Source organism: Tripterygium wilfordii, chromosome 4, assembly GCF_013401445.1.
Source record: "Tripterygium wilfordii isolate XIE 37 chromosome 4, ASM1340144v1, whole genome shotgun sequence".
In the NCBI taxonomy this organism is placed as follows: domain Eukaryota; kingdom Viridiplantae; phylum Streptophyta; class Magnoliopsida; order Celastrales; family Celastraceae; genus Tripterygium; species Tripterygium wilfordii.
In genome coordinates this window covers 1,704,496-1,719,987 of record NC_052235.1, presented here as the reverse complement: position 1 = coordinate 1,719,987, position 15,492 = coordinate 1,704,496, and the positions used below count along the sequence as shown (strand labels likewise).

General features: G+C 38.6%; 2 protein-coding genes across 2 annotated transcripts; one reads left to right on the top strand and one right to left on the bottom strand.

The window, feature by feature from the left end:
* LOC119996716 lies at window positions 1–13,610 on the top strand. Its single transcript, XM_038843453.1, has 22 exons — window positions 1–1,158; window positions 2,871–2,986; window positions 3,409–3,617; window positions 3,727–3,846; window positions 4,209–4,337; window positions 4,429–4,554; window positions 4,991–5,046; window positions 5,157–5,256; window positions 5,341–5,458; window positions 5,667–5,876; window positions 7,609–7,939; window positions 8,149–8,242; window positions 9,002–9,110; window positions 9,332–9,603; window positions 9,733–9,860; window positions 10,023–10,257; window positions 11,195–11,383; window positions 11,524–11,795; window positions 12,121–12,343; window positions 12,453–12,695; window positions 12,960–13,048; window positions 13,265–13,610. The coding sequence occupies exons 1-22, from the start codon at window positions 329–331 to the stop codon at window positions 13,410–13,412; spliced, it is 4,347 nt and encodes a 1,448-aa protein (XP_038699381.1). The 5' UTR covers window positions 1–328; the 3' UTR covers window positions 13,413–13,610.
* Window positions 13,474–15,190, bottom strand: LOC119996717. Its single transcript, XM_038843454.1, has 2 exons — window positions 14,615–15,190; window positions 13,474–14,542 (listed from the first exon to the last, which is right to left on the bottom strand). The coding sequence occupies exons 1-2, from the start codon at window positions 14,860–14,862 to the stop codon at window positions 14,473–14,475; spliced, it is 318 nt and encodes a 105-aa protein (XP_038699382.1). The 5' UTR covers window positions 14,863–15,190; the 3' UTR covers window positions 13,474–14,472.
* Between the last annotated feature and the right edge of the window lie 302 nt (window positions 15,191–15,492).

Genomic DNA, 15,492 nt, shown 5'->3' with positions numbered 1-15,492 from the left:
GTTATGAAGGTTAAAGCCAATCGGGGGTGTACGATACTCCAAGCTCATGTGAGTTAAACCGCCTTGAATCATTATAAAGTGCTATCTCCTTTTCTGATTTCCGTTCCTAACCTACCCCCCCTCTTCTTTCAAAGTTGTGTGTTGCAGACAAGCCATCTCTAGGGTTTTCAATGCTCTTCCTCTGTTTTTTTAGAGAAGCTATACATACGCAGATAGATATACTTATATTCTCTTCTTCAAGACTGTCTTAATGGCTATTCCATTCGCGTTTTTCCGGTTGCAATCCATTTCAGAACCGAATTTTGGTCATCCATTCTAATGCCAGTGAATGGCTCGGTTTCAGTCTTTCACTATCGATTTCGTTTACCTTTGCATCACCTTCGTAACCCTAATTTCTAACTCTAGCCTCCTTTTCGCCTACACAAACCATGATTTCTCGATAATCGATTTAGATTCCAATCTATTTCACCAGGACTACTCGCCCCCGGCCCCGCCGCCACCGCCTCCTCATGGGCCGTCTGTGTCTTGCGTGGATGATCTTGGTGGCGTTGGCTCTCTGGACGCTTCTTGTCAAATAGTTTCGGATTTGAACCTCACCAGTGATGTGTACATAGCAGGGAAGGGCAATTTTTATATCCTCCCTGGCGTGAGATTCCATTGTCCCATTACTGGGTGTTCAGTAACGGTTAATATTACTGGAAACTTCACCTTAGGTGCCAATTCTTCGATTGTGACAGGAGCTTTTGAGCTGGTTGCTTGCAACGCGAGTTTTCTCAATGGTTCCGCCGTGAACACTACAGGAATGGCGGGAAATCCGCCGCCCCAAACAAGTGGGACTCCTCATGGGATTGATGGTGCTGGCGGGGGCCATGGGGGTAGGGGTGCTGGTTGCCTTGTTGATGATAGCAAGCTGCCGGAGGATGTATGGGGAGGAGATGCATACTCATGGTCGTCACTGGATAAACCCTGTGACTATGGAAGCAGGGGAGGAAGCACCAGTAAGGAGGTGGACTATGGAGGGGGAGGCGGCGGGAAGGTCAAGATGGTGATTGAAGGATATTTGCTGGTGGATGGCTATGTTTTGGCTGATGGGGGCGATGGTGGTAACAAGGGTGGCGGTGGCTCTGGTGGTAGCATCTTCATTACGGCCCAAAGAATGTAATTTCTCTAGTCTTCAATCTCGATGGTTTATTGAATATCTTTTGTTTTGTGTTAGGATCTTAAAGGGGTTTATATCTGTTGCTTCCTGCCGTAGACAAATTATATTGGTTTCTTTTGGTTATTAAGTGGATTTTCAGGAACAATAAATATGAACAATCATCAATTGGGTTGGCAAAATGTAGACAAACTAGGGAACTAGGACTTCTACGACTTCTACTTTGGGATTTGGGAAACCAAATAAAATGATCGATCCAATGTGCTTTTATTTGATTGTGGAAGTGGAAACAATTTTAGGATTGTATCTAGAGAAAGGTCATGAAGGTCAATGACCTGCATTTTTTCATGACTCCTCTTCTGCCCTTGTGTTTGAATGAGGTTTCCCTTTTTAGTTTTCAGGATCATTATTGTGCCACAATAATTTCAGCTACTGAAATATTATTATTGTTTTATAGGGCGAAAGTTCTCAGCTTACAAATTGTTTATTTCAGTGTCGTACTCTGCTTATTCCTCCACTACCAACATTCTCTTTCCTCTTGCTATATTGCTTTCCCTTTTCTTCTTTTTCACTTATACAAAGGGGTTGTTATACTGATTTGGTGCTTCATTATGAAATTTCATTAGGCTAAGTGTTGAACTAATTCAAAACGCAAAGAATTTACTACATCATCATTGTTAAAAGCTTCAATCCCATGTATGTGGTCATGTAGATGAAGTTTTAGGAACACCATTAGGAGCCCCCCCCACGTAGATCCTATTTTGTCTCTTAATTCAGTCTAAAGCTCCAATCATTCTTTATCACTTCTATCTATGTTTTTGTCTTCCCTCTTCTTACTTCTTAATATCTCATACTTGATTTTCTCAACCCTGTTGCTCTAGAATGTGTGTACCAGTTTAGTCGTCTTCCCCTCATATGATTTTCAACTAGACCTACTTCAATTGCGTAAGCTCATTCGTTGCTGATAGCATTCGATAATATGTTCTAGGGCCAATCCTATTTTAAATCTATAACGATGGGAAATTCTTTTGTGTTTTTTCTTATATTATCTGCTTCGCCTTGAAGTATATTTAGTTACATTAAAATAAATAAAGCAATACTCTTCTTGTCTGGTCCCATCACATGTCATTGGATGGGAAAATTGAAATGTCTAATTAATGGTTTTTGAGAAAAATATTTACTGGAGCATATAAGTTTGGTTGTACTGTAGTTTCATTGTCATCTTTCAAAAACTGTAAGTGGCAAGGAGGTTTGGGATCTAATCTTGTTTATACGATATTCTCTCTAGTTAGGTATGACTTTTTTTTGGCCTTCTACCAAAGCTTATTGCATTCAATATGAAAAAACTAAAGAAATTCATGCTTTCCTTTTAGTTACCATATAACAATGTCTGCTACGCTAGGGATGTTACATGTGCTTGTGTGCCCATCACGAATTATTTTGTTTTGTCCTCGTGTATATGATGTTTCTTCCTCTTGCTTATGTTTTATTTATGGAAAGGATTGCACTCTGCCTTTTCATTTTTTAAAAACCCTGCTTTTTCATTTTTTAAAATTGTCTCCATGAAAATATATCTATACAGTTGTTTTCTTATTCCATGTGTTAAAAAAACTGTGGGTGTATTGTGCTTGCTTTTGTCCCAAGTTGTATGTTCTGGTGCACTACCCTAAGTACAAGGTTACATGTCCTCAATCTGTCTCTCTGTGAAGAACAGGACTGGAAGTGGCAGGATAAGTGCTTGTGGTGGTAATGGTTTTGGAGGTGGCGGTGGTGGAAGAGTTTCGCTAGATGTGTTCAGTCGGCATGATGAGCCACAGGTTTTTGCACATGGTGAGATTCATTACCTTCTCTTTCCGTGTTGGATTCCATTACTTCTTGGAAAGATCGTACTTTTCAATGCATGAGTTTTTTTCTCTTGCATGCTCCTGTGCTTGGGTAATACCTCCTTGGTGCTTTCTCAATAGTTTACCTGTCAAAAGATAGGATATTGAGGGTGGGGAGGGCTCTGTGTTCAGCTAGTGCAAATAAGGTTGAAGTCTTTTCAATGTAGTTTTGTGGATTACTATATTATGTTACTTTCTTCTGGTGGTTGGCATGTTTGATTGTATTGTAGCCAGGTCAGTCTTTTGGGGTTTTCAGAAGGTTTTGATTTCTTATAATTTTTAATAACTTATTTCTTTGTAGGTTTTAATTTGATTACATAGTTGTGATGAAATACTGAACCATTGCAAGCTTTATCGTCATATTTGTAGGGGGAAAGAGTTTAGGCTGCCCAGAAAATGCTGGTGGTGCTGGAACGTTCTATGATGCTGTACCTCGGAGCCTTACTGTTAGCAATCACAATAAGTCAACAGACACAGAGACGCTACTTTTAGAGTTTCCTAATCAGCCACTTTGGACAAATGTATACGTTCGAAATTGTGCCAGGGCTTCTGTTCCCTTGCTCTGGAGTCGTGTCCAGGTTTACGAAATTATAGTTTATGTCCTAGTATTTCCCTCCCTCTCTCTCTAATGCATTTAGAATATTGATACTCGCTTAATTCTGTAATCATTCATTATGCTCCATTTAGGTTCAAGGGCAAATAAGCCTGTTAGGTGGTGGTGTATTGAGCTTTGGGCTGGCTCATTATGCTTCATCAGAGTTTGAAGTACTGGCAGAAGAACTTTTAATGAGCGACTCCACTATCAAGGTTGGTAACAATTGCTTTCCCCCCCCCCCCACTGATTATGGTTTATGATACGATGTAATTTCCAAATGCGTATTAACTTATAGACATTTTTGCCCACTTGTTTAAAAATACTTTTCCCTTAACCTTCCAGTATTTTTTTTAAAAATTTGTTATTTAAGAGATTAAGTCAAGTTTAGTACATTGCTATAACTTGTTTTGAAATTCTTTTCTTTTTGGAATGAGAATCTGTGTACTTGCTTGGTTTCCTAGAGTGTTGGAGGTATTTTCACGGCTATGGCACAATTTAGGTTTTTCTTCACTTTGTCAGGTCATGGTATGATAGTGGCATATGCATGTCTCAAGTCTTGATTGTTACACTATAGGTTTATGGTGCTCTTCGCATGTCGGTAAAAATGTTCTTGATGTGGAATTCCAAAATGCTCATAGAAGGTGGTGGGGATGCAACTGTTACAACTTCCATTCTCACGGCCAGTAATTTGGTTGTTCTAAAGGTACAACTCACCTGCCATGCTTCTGTTATTTTTCCATTGTATGTACTTCCTGACGCGCTTATGCATTTCTTACTAACTTCTTCATAAGTAGGAATCATCTGTCATACATTCTAATGCAAATCTGGGAGTTCATGGCCAAGGTTTATTGAATTTGTCTGGACCTGGGGATCAGATTGAAGCTCAACGCCTGGTTTTGTCCTTATTTTACAGCATTCATGTAAGTCTATTTTGTATTTTGCTTTTTTTTTGATGCATTTGATGGTTTGTGTATGTTTTCTTTATTATTTGGTTGATTTTTTGCTTTGAAACAATGACAAGTAGGAGATTTCATTTATAAGTTTGTCCATCTGACATATGCCTAAACCTTTCCTGTGAGGAGGGACAGAGCCTCGAGCAAAACCTGATCTATTACTATCTATACTATTGCGTGCTAAGAGAGAAACAATTACATTGATTGATATATCAACTGACTGACTTATCATGTATGTAGTGACATGCAATGCAAGGAGAAGTGATTATGTATGTCAAAAATTGAAAACTATTGCTACTGCATACTAATTTCTCTGGATGAAAGGCAGATAAATTCTGCATATGCTGAAAGATTATATTCAACCATCAATCAGAATTGACATTGCCCATGTTTATGTTTGAAGGTCGGACCTGGATCTGCTCTGCGTGGTCCCCTAGAGAACGCAACAACTGATGCTGTGTAATTGTTTTCTTGCTTTCATCATCATTCATTTGAATTTTCTAAATATTTTTCTGAGTGGCACATTCTTGTAAATATTATCTAAGTTCTTTTGAAATCTTTGTTGATAGTACACCAAAGCTCAATTGTGGACCGCAAGATTGCCCTGTTGAACTACTCCATCCTCCTGAAGATTGCAATGTGAACTCATCTCTTTCATTTACTCTTCAGGTGTTATGTCGAACCGAATTTCTACATGAAGTGATTTCAATTTACTTTGTTCTGCTTATTAACAGTTGTGTCAATTTACGTCAGATCTGCCGAGTTGAGGATATCTCTGTTGAAGGCCTCATAAAAGGATCTGTTGTTCATTTCCATCGGGCTAGGACTATATCTGTGCCATCTTCTGGAACCATAAGTGCATCCGGGATGGGTATGTTCTCTTTACTGTGCCGTTCATGTTACTCAGTGAAAGTAATGTTGAAGTTACAACACACTCACATTCACGCATGCGCACCTGTATTCACAGATGTAGCACACAATCTGTGCATATCATTGATGGCCTAGAAAAATCTTCTTTCTTATTTACTTAGCAGAATTGATGACTAGATTGCTTGTGTTACATTGTTGTGATTTTACAGGCTGTACTGGTGGTGTGGGTGGAGGTACTGCTCTTGTCAATGGAATTGGGAGTGGTGGTGGTCATGGTGGTAAAGGTGGTCCTGGATGTTACAACGGTACTTGCGTTGAAGGAGGTGTTGCATATGGAAATGCAGAGTTGCCTTGTGAACTTGGTAGTGGTAGTGGAAATGAGAGTTCAGTGGGTTCAACTGTCGGTGGAGGTATTATAGGTGAGCGCATACCTTTCCAGAAAACTGCTTTAGATTTTATATATGCAGGAGGATAGCGATAAGGATATCTTAAGACCATTCTTTTTATTATCAGTCTTCTGGAGTTGATACTCTTATCAATTAAAAGATGGTCATGATTTAGATGGCTGGCTTGTAAAGGAAGAAGTATTATCAGATCCGCCTGTTTCATAAACATATCAAAACTTCACACCTCTTCATGTTTTCAGTGTTTGAAATCAACCTTCTCTAACTAAACCAGCTTGTGTCATCGAGTCCTTGAAAGTTGTAAAATTTTCGTCTTGGACGTAGGATCGGATGTGTAAAGGAAGATGTATCACTGTGAAAGAAGTACCAAGGGCCTTAAGCTTCTGTGGACTAACACCACGCTCTACAAAAATATATTCTCTTACCATTCCTCTTACTGCTTTTTGGCGATACTTGGAGAGAGAGAGAGAGAGAGAGAGAGAGAGAGAGGAACGCTAAGGCTTTTAAAATCAAATTCAGCTCCGCAAGTATGGATGGATTTTTCATGAAAAAAGCATGATGGATTCATTCCTGGGATGTTGGATGCTCACCCTGAAATTTGGATGAAAAATTAAATTTTTTGATGCTTTAGTGCCTATGTCCTATATGTAATCCTCTGTTGTATTTGGGTGGCGCCTCCTTGTGCCTTCTAATACATATCATTACTTTTTTGCTGCTTTAAAAAAGAAATTGAAGTTGCAGTAGTAGAGAAGAAATCAGGGGTGGGGTAAGAAATTTGAGAGGAGCGAGAAAAGTTTAGTTAAAGTATTTGAAATTTCAAAATTCATCACGTAATTTGTGCGTGAGATAACTATTCCCTGGAATCCTTTAGTTATGCTCCCCCTTCGTACTCTTTTAGTTGAAAGAAGAGGACTCTGTAGACTTAGATTAAAGAATGAAGATACTCAAGAAGCTCCGGATGCAAAGCGCAAGCCTCATCTTCAATGATTCAAGTTGCGTCAAAAGGACGACGGCCTTTCCACTGAGTGTGTTAGTGATAGAAGCTGCCTTGAGAGAAGCAATCTCATCATCTCGTATGACTCTAATTTCATCCTTTTTCTGTAGTTAGAGTGATGCCATAGGTACTGATGCATCAGTAGAAATTCTTGATAGAAAGAGTGGGAGGCTTAAAAATTGCATTGGTAAGGTGATAGGTACTTCATATAGAAACAAGCATATGATTGGTAAATCAACTAAATATACGTCAAGCCCTAGCTTTCAAAGGGAACAAAATTGTAGGGTAAACGATTTGTATCCACAAACGCTCTCAAGTGTATTCTTGGCTGTGTAGTCCTGTGAGCATACTTATTATGAGTAAATTTTAAATCGCGGACGACACCAAATCCCAATACCTGGTTTTCCCCTAAAGTATAATGCCCCAAGTTAATCACCCAAGTCATGGCGTTAGTTTGTGGATGAAATGTAGAACAGAACGCCAAACTATTGCCGCACAATTTCCAAGGTCTCTTCTGAATTGTATCATTGTCAGACCCTATGGAATTTGACAATCCCTGCAATAGCTTAACTTCTTTGAAGGCTGTTTTAGCGAAAGGATTGCACCCGTCAGTTGTGCTACCATGCTACCATCATTTCTTCTTTTAGTTGCTTATTGTTTGAATTTGAATGTTGGTGATATCCCTTTGTTAATTGATTTGATATGCTGATATGCATAAATCTTTTTTCATATGCTTGATATCTGTCTGAGCAGTGATGGGATCGATGGAACATCCATTGTCAAGTTTGTCTGTTGAAGGTTCAGTGAAAGCCGATGGGGAAGGTTATGGAGATCCTCCTGAAAAAAAGGAACATATTAACGGTTTGAGTGGAGGTCCTGGAGGTGGTTCTGGTGGAACGATTCTGCTGTTTTTGCGGACTTTGGATCTCGGTGAGTCTGCCCTTCTCTCTAGCATTGGGGGGAATGGTAGTCTCAATGGAGCTGGTGGTGGTGGTGGTGGAAGGGTTCACCTTCATTGGTCTGACATTCCTACTGGAGATGTGTACCAGCCCATTGCTAGTGTGAGAGGAAGCATTCATACTCGGTTTGTATTTATCCTGAATTAATTTAATTTAATTTATTTTTAGGCTGACCCTTATTTTATTTTCTGTCCATTCTCTACATTCTTAGCTTTTGAGATGTCGAAAAAACCTAATCGGCTTGTGCTGGGAAAATCAAATGTATCCAAATTATCTTGTATGCTTTGTTTTTCTTTTTGGTTTCTTTCTCTGACGCTTCCATTTGTTGTTTTAGGGGAGGGTTGGGTGTAGAGGAGGGTGGTGCTGGAGAAAATGGATCAGTGACTGGGAAAGCTTGCCCAAAAGGGCTGTGTGGAATTTTTTGTGAGGTAGCTCTACAGTTCTATAACATGCTGATCTCCTATTTGTCTTCAATTACCTCTTGTTTTGTTTGTTTTTCATTGAGTTTGTTTGTGTGCTTTTGAAAGTTTGGACTGTGGGAACATTTCTCCAACACTTGATATCAGTTATTTTCTAACTCAAAATGAAATTTGATTTATCATTGCTCTAATTCTTTTTTAGTACTCGAATGATTTTCCTGACCTAGTGTAGTTATGTACTGTCAATTTGTCAAAAGTTAGACAAATATCATTTTCGCTGCTGATTAGAGATCTTTATTGACTATTTGACTGAGAATAATGCTTCTAGTTTGCAAGTTTTTGTATTGGTCCAATTGATGCAGTAAATTCTTATGTAAGTGTTTGGCAGGGTTATGCATGCCTGCATGTATTTCCCTAGTGACGTGTCAGGTGAAAAAGGTTGGTTTGTGGTATAGGGTTTGATGTTGGGTAGTAAAATTTTAAGGGAAAAAATATAATAGCTATCCTAGTAGCACAGACAAATCCCTTCATACTTCTTGAAGCTAATTTGGCAACAGAGTTGTACATCTTGCAAGCTTTTGCTTTCCAAAATATGTGACAACTTTCTATACACAATTAGCCTGGTGGACACTTTGTGTATTTTCTTTCATGAGGCTTTTAATTCTTATTGTATCTTTTTCCTTTGGGTTCCATCTCCTTGGTGACACTGAATAAAAATTCTTTTGCATTAGAAAGAAAGCAGTTTTTATGTTGTTGAAAATTCTTCAGGAATGCCCTGCTGGAACGTACAAGAATGTTAGTGGGTCTGATAGAGCTCTTTGCCGTCCTTGCCCTGCCAATGAGCTTCCCCATCGTGCAATTTATATAGAAATCCGAGGTACTTTTAGGGTAGTGTTTACTTATATTTAATATTATGCGATAAAGATACTACAGTTCTTATGGATTTGCATTGTTTGTCGGTAGGGAAGCTTATTTTCTTGTTTCTATCTAATATGCTATTTATGTGTTGATTATCAAAAAATTTGAATATTTTATATAGTAAATACTTGCCAATCTTAAAAATTAATCTTCAAATCCTCCCATGATCCTCTTCGACAGGTGGCGTTGCTGAAACACCTTGTCCTTACAGATGCATTTCTGACCGATATCACATGCCAAACTGTTATACAGCTCTTGAAGAGTTGATCTACACCTTTGGTGGGCCATGGTTATTTGGTCTTCTTCTCGTAGGTCTTCTCATCCTATTAGCACTGGTGCTTAGTGTTGCTCGAATGAAATTTGTTGGGGTTGATGAATTGCCTGGCCCAGCACCCACTCAACATGGGTCCCAAATAGATCACTCGTTTCCTTTTCTTGAGTCTCTGAATGAGGTTTTAGTTATTCTTTTGAGCCTTTGCTATTGTATATTTTTGGAATTGTACGTAGCTAGGTGTTGTTGGTTCATACTTCTTTCTCTGTTCATCTGTTGTGATCCTAGTAAAGTGCTGTTCATTTTACAGGTCATGGAAACAAATAGAGCTGAGGAGTCGCAGAGTCACGTTCATAGAATGTATTTTATGGGCCCAAATACTTTCAGCGAACCTTGGCATCTTCCGCATACTCATCCAGAACAAATCAAGGAGATTGTGTGAGTTAAATATCTAATTTCCTTTTGTTCTATTTTTCTCTCTGCTGTTGATACATTATCACCATCAATGACGTTTATATTAGTCATTATTGATTTTTTTTTGACTTTTTTGATAATCTGATATCAAAGTTGTTTTTTCCCTTTCAATCTGTGACCTACCAGATACGAGGGTGCATTCAATGCATTTGTGGATGAGATTAATGCCATAGCTGCTTATCAATGGTGGGAAGGTGCAATGTACAGTATCCTTTGTGTTCTAGCATATCCGCTTGCATGGTCATGGCAGCAGTGGCGTCGGCGATTGAAATTGCAACGACTGCGTGAATTCGTTCGATCAGAGTATGACCATGCTTGCTTACGTTCTTGTCGTTCACGAGCTCTATATGAAGGGATCAAGGTTTGTTTTAAATGAATGTTTGGTCTATTGTGCTCTTTTCATGGCCATTCTTTTTTTTTTTCCCTGTACGTAATGTTTTTTGGTTTTTAAAATTGGGTCCAATATATTGTAGAAGTAACTTCTACTCTTGAGATTCGACTGTGAGAGATTATTGTGTTTATGCTTTTGAGGATGCTGAGTTTGAAAGCTGGAGTTTTCATATTATTGGTTTTGCACAACTACATATATCTTTCTAAGTGTTTTGCCACCTCTCATTATTGTGAAAGATCTTGTGTCTAATTCAAAACGAGAATTTATTGAAGAACAAGCACCAAGATGGTGCCAGTTGAATGCATTAAGAAATATAAATAGAGTCTACCACTTCTAGGACATTACAAGCATCATGCTAATAAGTTAGTAGTCTGATATTTTCCAAATTCGTTTAACATTTGCCATGCATTATATTTCCTTTCCAAAATTCCTGTGAATAGCTGAAGGAATCAGTTGTGCCTAATGTTATTCACAGAAATGGAATGCCGTCTCTCAACTCTCTCCACAGTTTCTGCTGAGGCCCATGAACTACACATTAGGTTGAGAGAAAAACATATTAACATTTTATAGATCTTTTAGAAAAATTTTCTGCTGTCTTGGCTCTGTGGTTTTTTCAAATTTAATTGATTGTTTAGATATTTTTGTCTCTCTAATTTCATTTGATACATTTCCCAAAAAATTTATGCTGAGTGATGGTACCTCTTGTTTTGGAAATTTATGAATTCACGTGTATGATTCTTCTATACCTTTGTCTGTCCTTTTATGTTTTGAATAATACAAGAATTACTTTTCAGGGATGGAGATTATTTTTTGTTTGTAAGTTTTTAGTTACAATGACTTGCACTAATAAGTTACCGTATATGTTTCTTCGTCTTTAAGCCTGAGATTACATCCTCTGCCACTGTAGGTAGCTGCAACTTCTGATTTAATGCTTGCTTATGTGGATTTCTTCCTTGGTGGAGATGAAAAGAGACCAGATCTTCCTCCTCGTCTCCATCAAAGATTTCCAATGCCTATAATATTTGGGGGTGATGGGAGTTACATGGCTTCTTTCTCTCTTCAAAATGATAATATTCTTACTAGCCTTATGAGCCAGGTTTGTGTCCGATATCCAAGAATTAAAAGTCAAAATTTCATGTATCTATATGGTTGAAGGGGAATTTTACTAGTCTAAAATCCTCCATCCTGGAACTCCAGTACAATCTTTTAAGTTGAGTGTTTCTTTGGGGCTTGCAGTTGGTCCCACCTACTACTTGGTACCGACTAGTGGCTGGTTTGAATGCACAATTGCGCCTAGTTCGTCGTGGACGGCTACGAGTAACATTTCGTCCTGTCCTTAGATGGCTTGAAAATCATGCAAATCCTGCATTGAGAATGCATGGTGTACATGTTGATCTTGCTTGGTTTCAGGCTACAGCTTGTGGTTATTACCAGTATGGACTATTGGTGTATGCCATTGAAGATGAAAGTGTCCCAACAGGCACCAAAGATGCTGAAAGACCACCACGGTAATAATTTTTATGTTTGTGTGAACAAGTCTTCTTCTTGTGCCGTGGTTATACACGGAGACATGGGTTGTAAGTACCTATCTGCATGCAACCCTTATTACAGTCATAATATAGCTTTATGCGTGACATCAAATTGGGAAATCTAAAGGCTTGTGTGATGATATTCCTATTTTCTGCATTTCTAGGAAGTGCAGAACTTCGTGCTTATGTTCAGTTACATACTTGTAGACATTGATGCAAATATCTGTGGATTTTGAATTGGAATATATTCATTGATTTACGTTGTATCGAGTTTAATTTGGTACCTTCTCACCTTTGGTCACAGTGTGAAGAACATGCATAGAGAAAATCCATGTGATCATTCTGGTGGTTTGACAGACAGACCCCTCTTAAGCCAAGCCTCCAGAAGTAGTGAGAGCTATCTAAGGGGAAGAAGAAGTTATGGCAGCGTTATAGAGGCTAACAGTCTAAGAATGCTTGAAGAGAAGAGAGACATATTTTGTCTTCTCTCTTTTGTTGTTCATAATACTAAACCTGTTGGCCACCAGGTAGTACTGGCATGCTCTTGTTATATGAGTTTGTTATTCATCATCTTAGCAGTTTACTACAACCCCAAGTGTCATTCGTACTAACTTTTATCTTTTAATTTTATTGCAGGATCTTGTTGGCTTAGTCATTTCAATGCTGCTTTTAGGAGATTTTAGCTTAGTGTTGCTTACTTTACTCCAGTTATACTCAATTTCCTTGGTAGACGTTATTCTGGCTTTGCTGATTTTACCTCTTGGCTTTCTTCTACCCTTTCCTGCTGGAATCAATGCTCTATTCAGTCATGGACCTAGGCATTCTGCTGGCCTTGCACGAGTTTATGCTTTGTGGAACGTTACATCCTTTATTAATGTTGTAAGTTTCTATGCCTCCCCATACATGTATTGGTTAGTTATATAATATATTTTTATGAATTAGTTATATAGTATATTTTTTCCCGATAAAATATGTACAAATGAAAGAAAATTAATCTGGGGCTCGGGCAAGAGTATGAGGTTCTAAACAACACATTCACATACTAGCGATGCAGTTGATTACTCAAGTGGAAAATTTGCTCTCTGTATTACTCGCTTTTGAATCCACATATTCACCATATAAGTTATTGTGATCATTTATCAGGTTGTGGCGTTCCTTTGTGGATATATTCACTATACCACCACTTCACCGAATAAAAGGTTTCCGAGCTTTCAGCCGTGGAATATTAGCATGTAAGATCATTGAGCATTATTCAATCGCCTTTGTTTTGTTTTTTTTTTCTTTTTTTATTTCCAAAATGATATGTGTTCATAATTTTGGTGTCCATAATTGTCCATAATTTAGGTGACATGTAAGTTATTGTCCATAATTTTTTTTGTTTTGTTTTGTTTTTGTTATGTTGAGGGGACAGTAACTTACATGGGTACGGCTGGTGGTTGTGGGTGCAGGGATGAAAGCGAATGGTGGATCTTTCCAGCTGGACTGGTTTTGTGTAAGTTTTTGCAGTCTCAACTTATTAACTGGCATGTAGCAAATTTGGAGATTCAAGACCGCTCACTGTACAGTAACAATTATGAGCTGTTCTGGCAGTCATGACAACTACATATTACTGACTGATATATCCCACATTGATCAAGTTCTTTATTTCTTTTTTTTTAAAATATATTTTTGAGGTTTTAGAGAGCTGTTAACATAGAAAAATATGATGTGGGAGAAAGATGATGAAATTAAAGTTAAAAGAGACATTCATTTCATGCAAATACGTACGTGAAGCAGCACAGCTCTTTTGTTTTTTGTTTTGGTGGGAAAACTTGTATGTGTAAATACAAGAGGGGCCATGCCCTTGGTTTTGAGATTTCACTGTACACCTGCTCCTATGTATTCACTACACCTGGCATTCTATTTTCTTCACTGGCCTCTTACGGGTCCCAACTTCGAAATACATATCCTGTTTCTTCTGTTCTGAGGAAGTCGAAAAAGAAATTGGAAGGGATTTTCCTTGTCAACTTACTTTATGATGTAAAGTGTGCCGGGCCAGCCGTGCACGGCCCAAATCTACAGTTCGCTTGCGTCGGTCCATGAACCTTAAATAGCATGGCCCGGCAAGTGCGAGGCCCAAAAGTGGCCCTTGTACTATTGTAGAGACAAAAGTCCTGAATATTCTCCTGGTCCCAACTCTTGGTAATTTGTGTTGGAAAAAAAAGGAAAGAAAACTAGATAAGAAAACAAAATTATAACTTGATGGTCATACTCTATATGGTGCAGGAGTTAGAGGTCGAAGAGCGTGCTTTGCAACCAATATGAAATCTAATCAAGCCTGAAATGTCAGGAGAAAAATTGCCCGCCTATAGTAAGAGACCCTCCATGATTCACTAGTTTTCTTAATTTGACTCTCTTACTGCGGCGATATTGTATTTTAAAGAGCAGAACAGCAGGTAGTGTTGATGCAGGTTTTTGTTCGCCTGACATCAACGCCTCCGTGTCTCGAACCCTTGATCTCGATGATGTGGGGGAGAGACACTAGCACCACACCAGCTGCATCAACAGGTAGTAGTAATTAATTTGCAGATAACACGAGCCTTTACGAATTATGATCACATTCTTGTTGGAAATCGTTAACAGGTATTTCATAAGTAGGAGCAAAATGAACAATCGCTCACTGGGAAAAAGGGAACAAATCCATACCAATCCAGCACTCGCCGAATTTTGGGCGCAAATTCTTCGACCTGAAAAGGAACGTATGAAAATGAAATCAAATCCAGAAAGAAAACCATGAATGGAAAACAAGTGTGGATTACCTCTCGCGGAGTGAGAGTGGTACGGGCAGTTTCAGCCAGACGATGCACGTCGGTAGTTGAAGAGACGATACGGTATTTGTTGTTGAGCAGCTACGAACTCCGTTGAAGATATTGCGATGGAAAGGAAATTTCGGAGAGAAGAAGAGGTGCTTCGGCGATGGAGCTTTGAAGAGTAGCAAACCTCTGCTTACCATTGTTCTCTCTTCTTCGTTTCTTCCGATAAGAGACCAGAGAACTCCGGCTGACATCAACTTCCTATTTCATTTCCATTATAAAAAAAAGAAGCCTATTTCGCTTTTGGGCCTTATCACTCGGGCCGAGTTCCTTTACTAGGGCCCAATTCGAAACAAATAAGGTTGGGTATGGGCCTCGCTGGGGGTGGACGCTCTCTGTTGTCCGTTTATTGGGCTGAATTGCTGGCCCATGAGCTTTGGCATGGAGAAAAGTCGCACCAACATCAAAATGCGAATTTTTTCCCCTTCAATATTTGACCATTTCATGTGTCGATATGTATGATTGAAATAAACCACTGGATGGTAAATTTCTCCAAAGCAAAATCATATGGACTTGAAAAGCTATAAATTCGATTATCATTATTGTGAGTAATATTCTTGTGATCACACGTTGAATTTGCTCTTACTTACACTTGACGACTCGAGTTTAAACTCATATCAGATATTTAAAATATAAATTTATATAAATTTGCGGACAAGCTTATATTGTGACGTTTTCAGTTAAAAAAATGATTGAGAGTGTCTGATTGAAAGAATGAATTGTTTTACCATGTCTCAAATTCTTGAGTTAGATCCCTGTATTGCACCCAAAAACTATGTTTCCAAGTCGATCCAAATTAGAGCAAAATCATTCCCATTAACAAT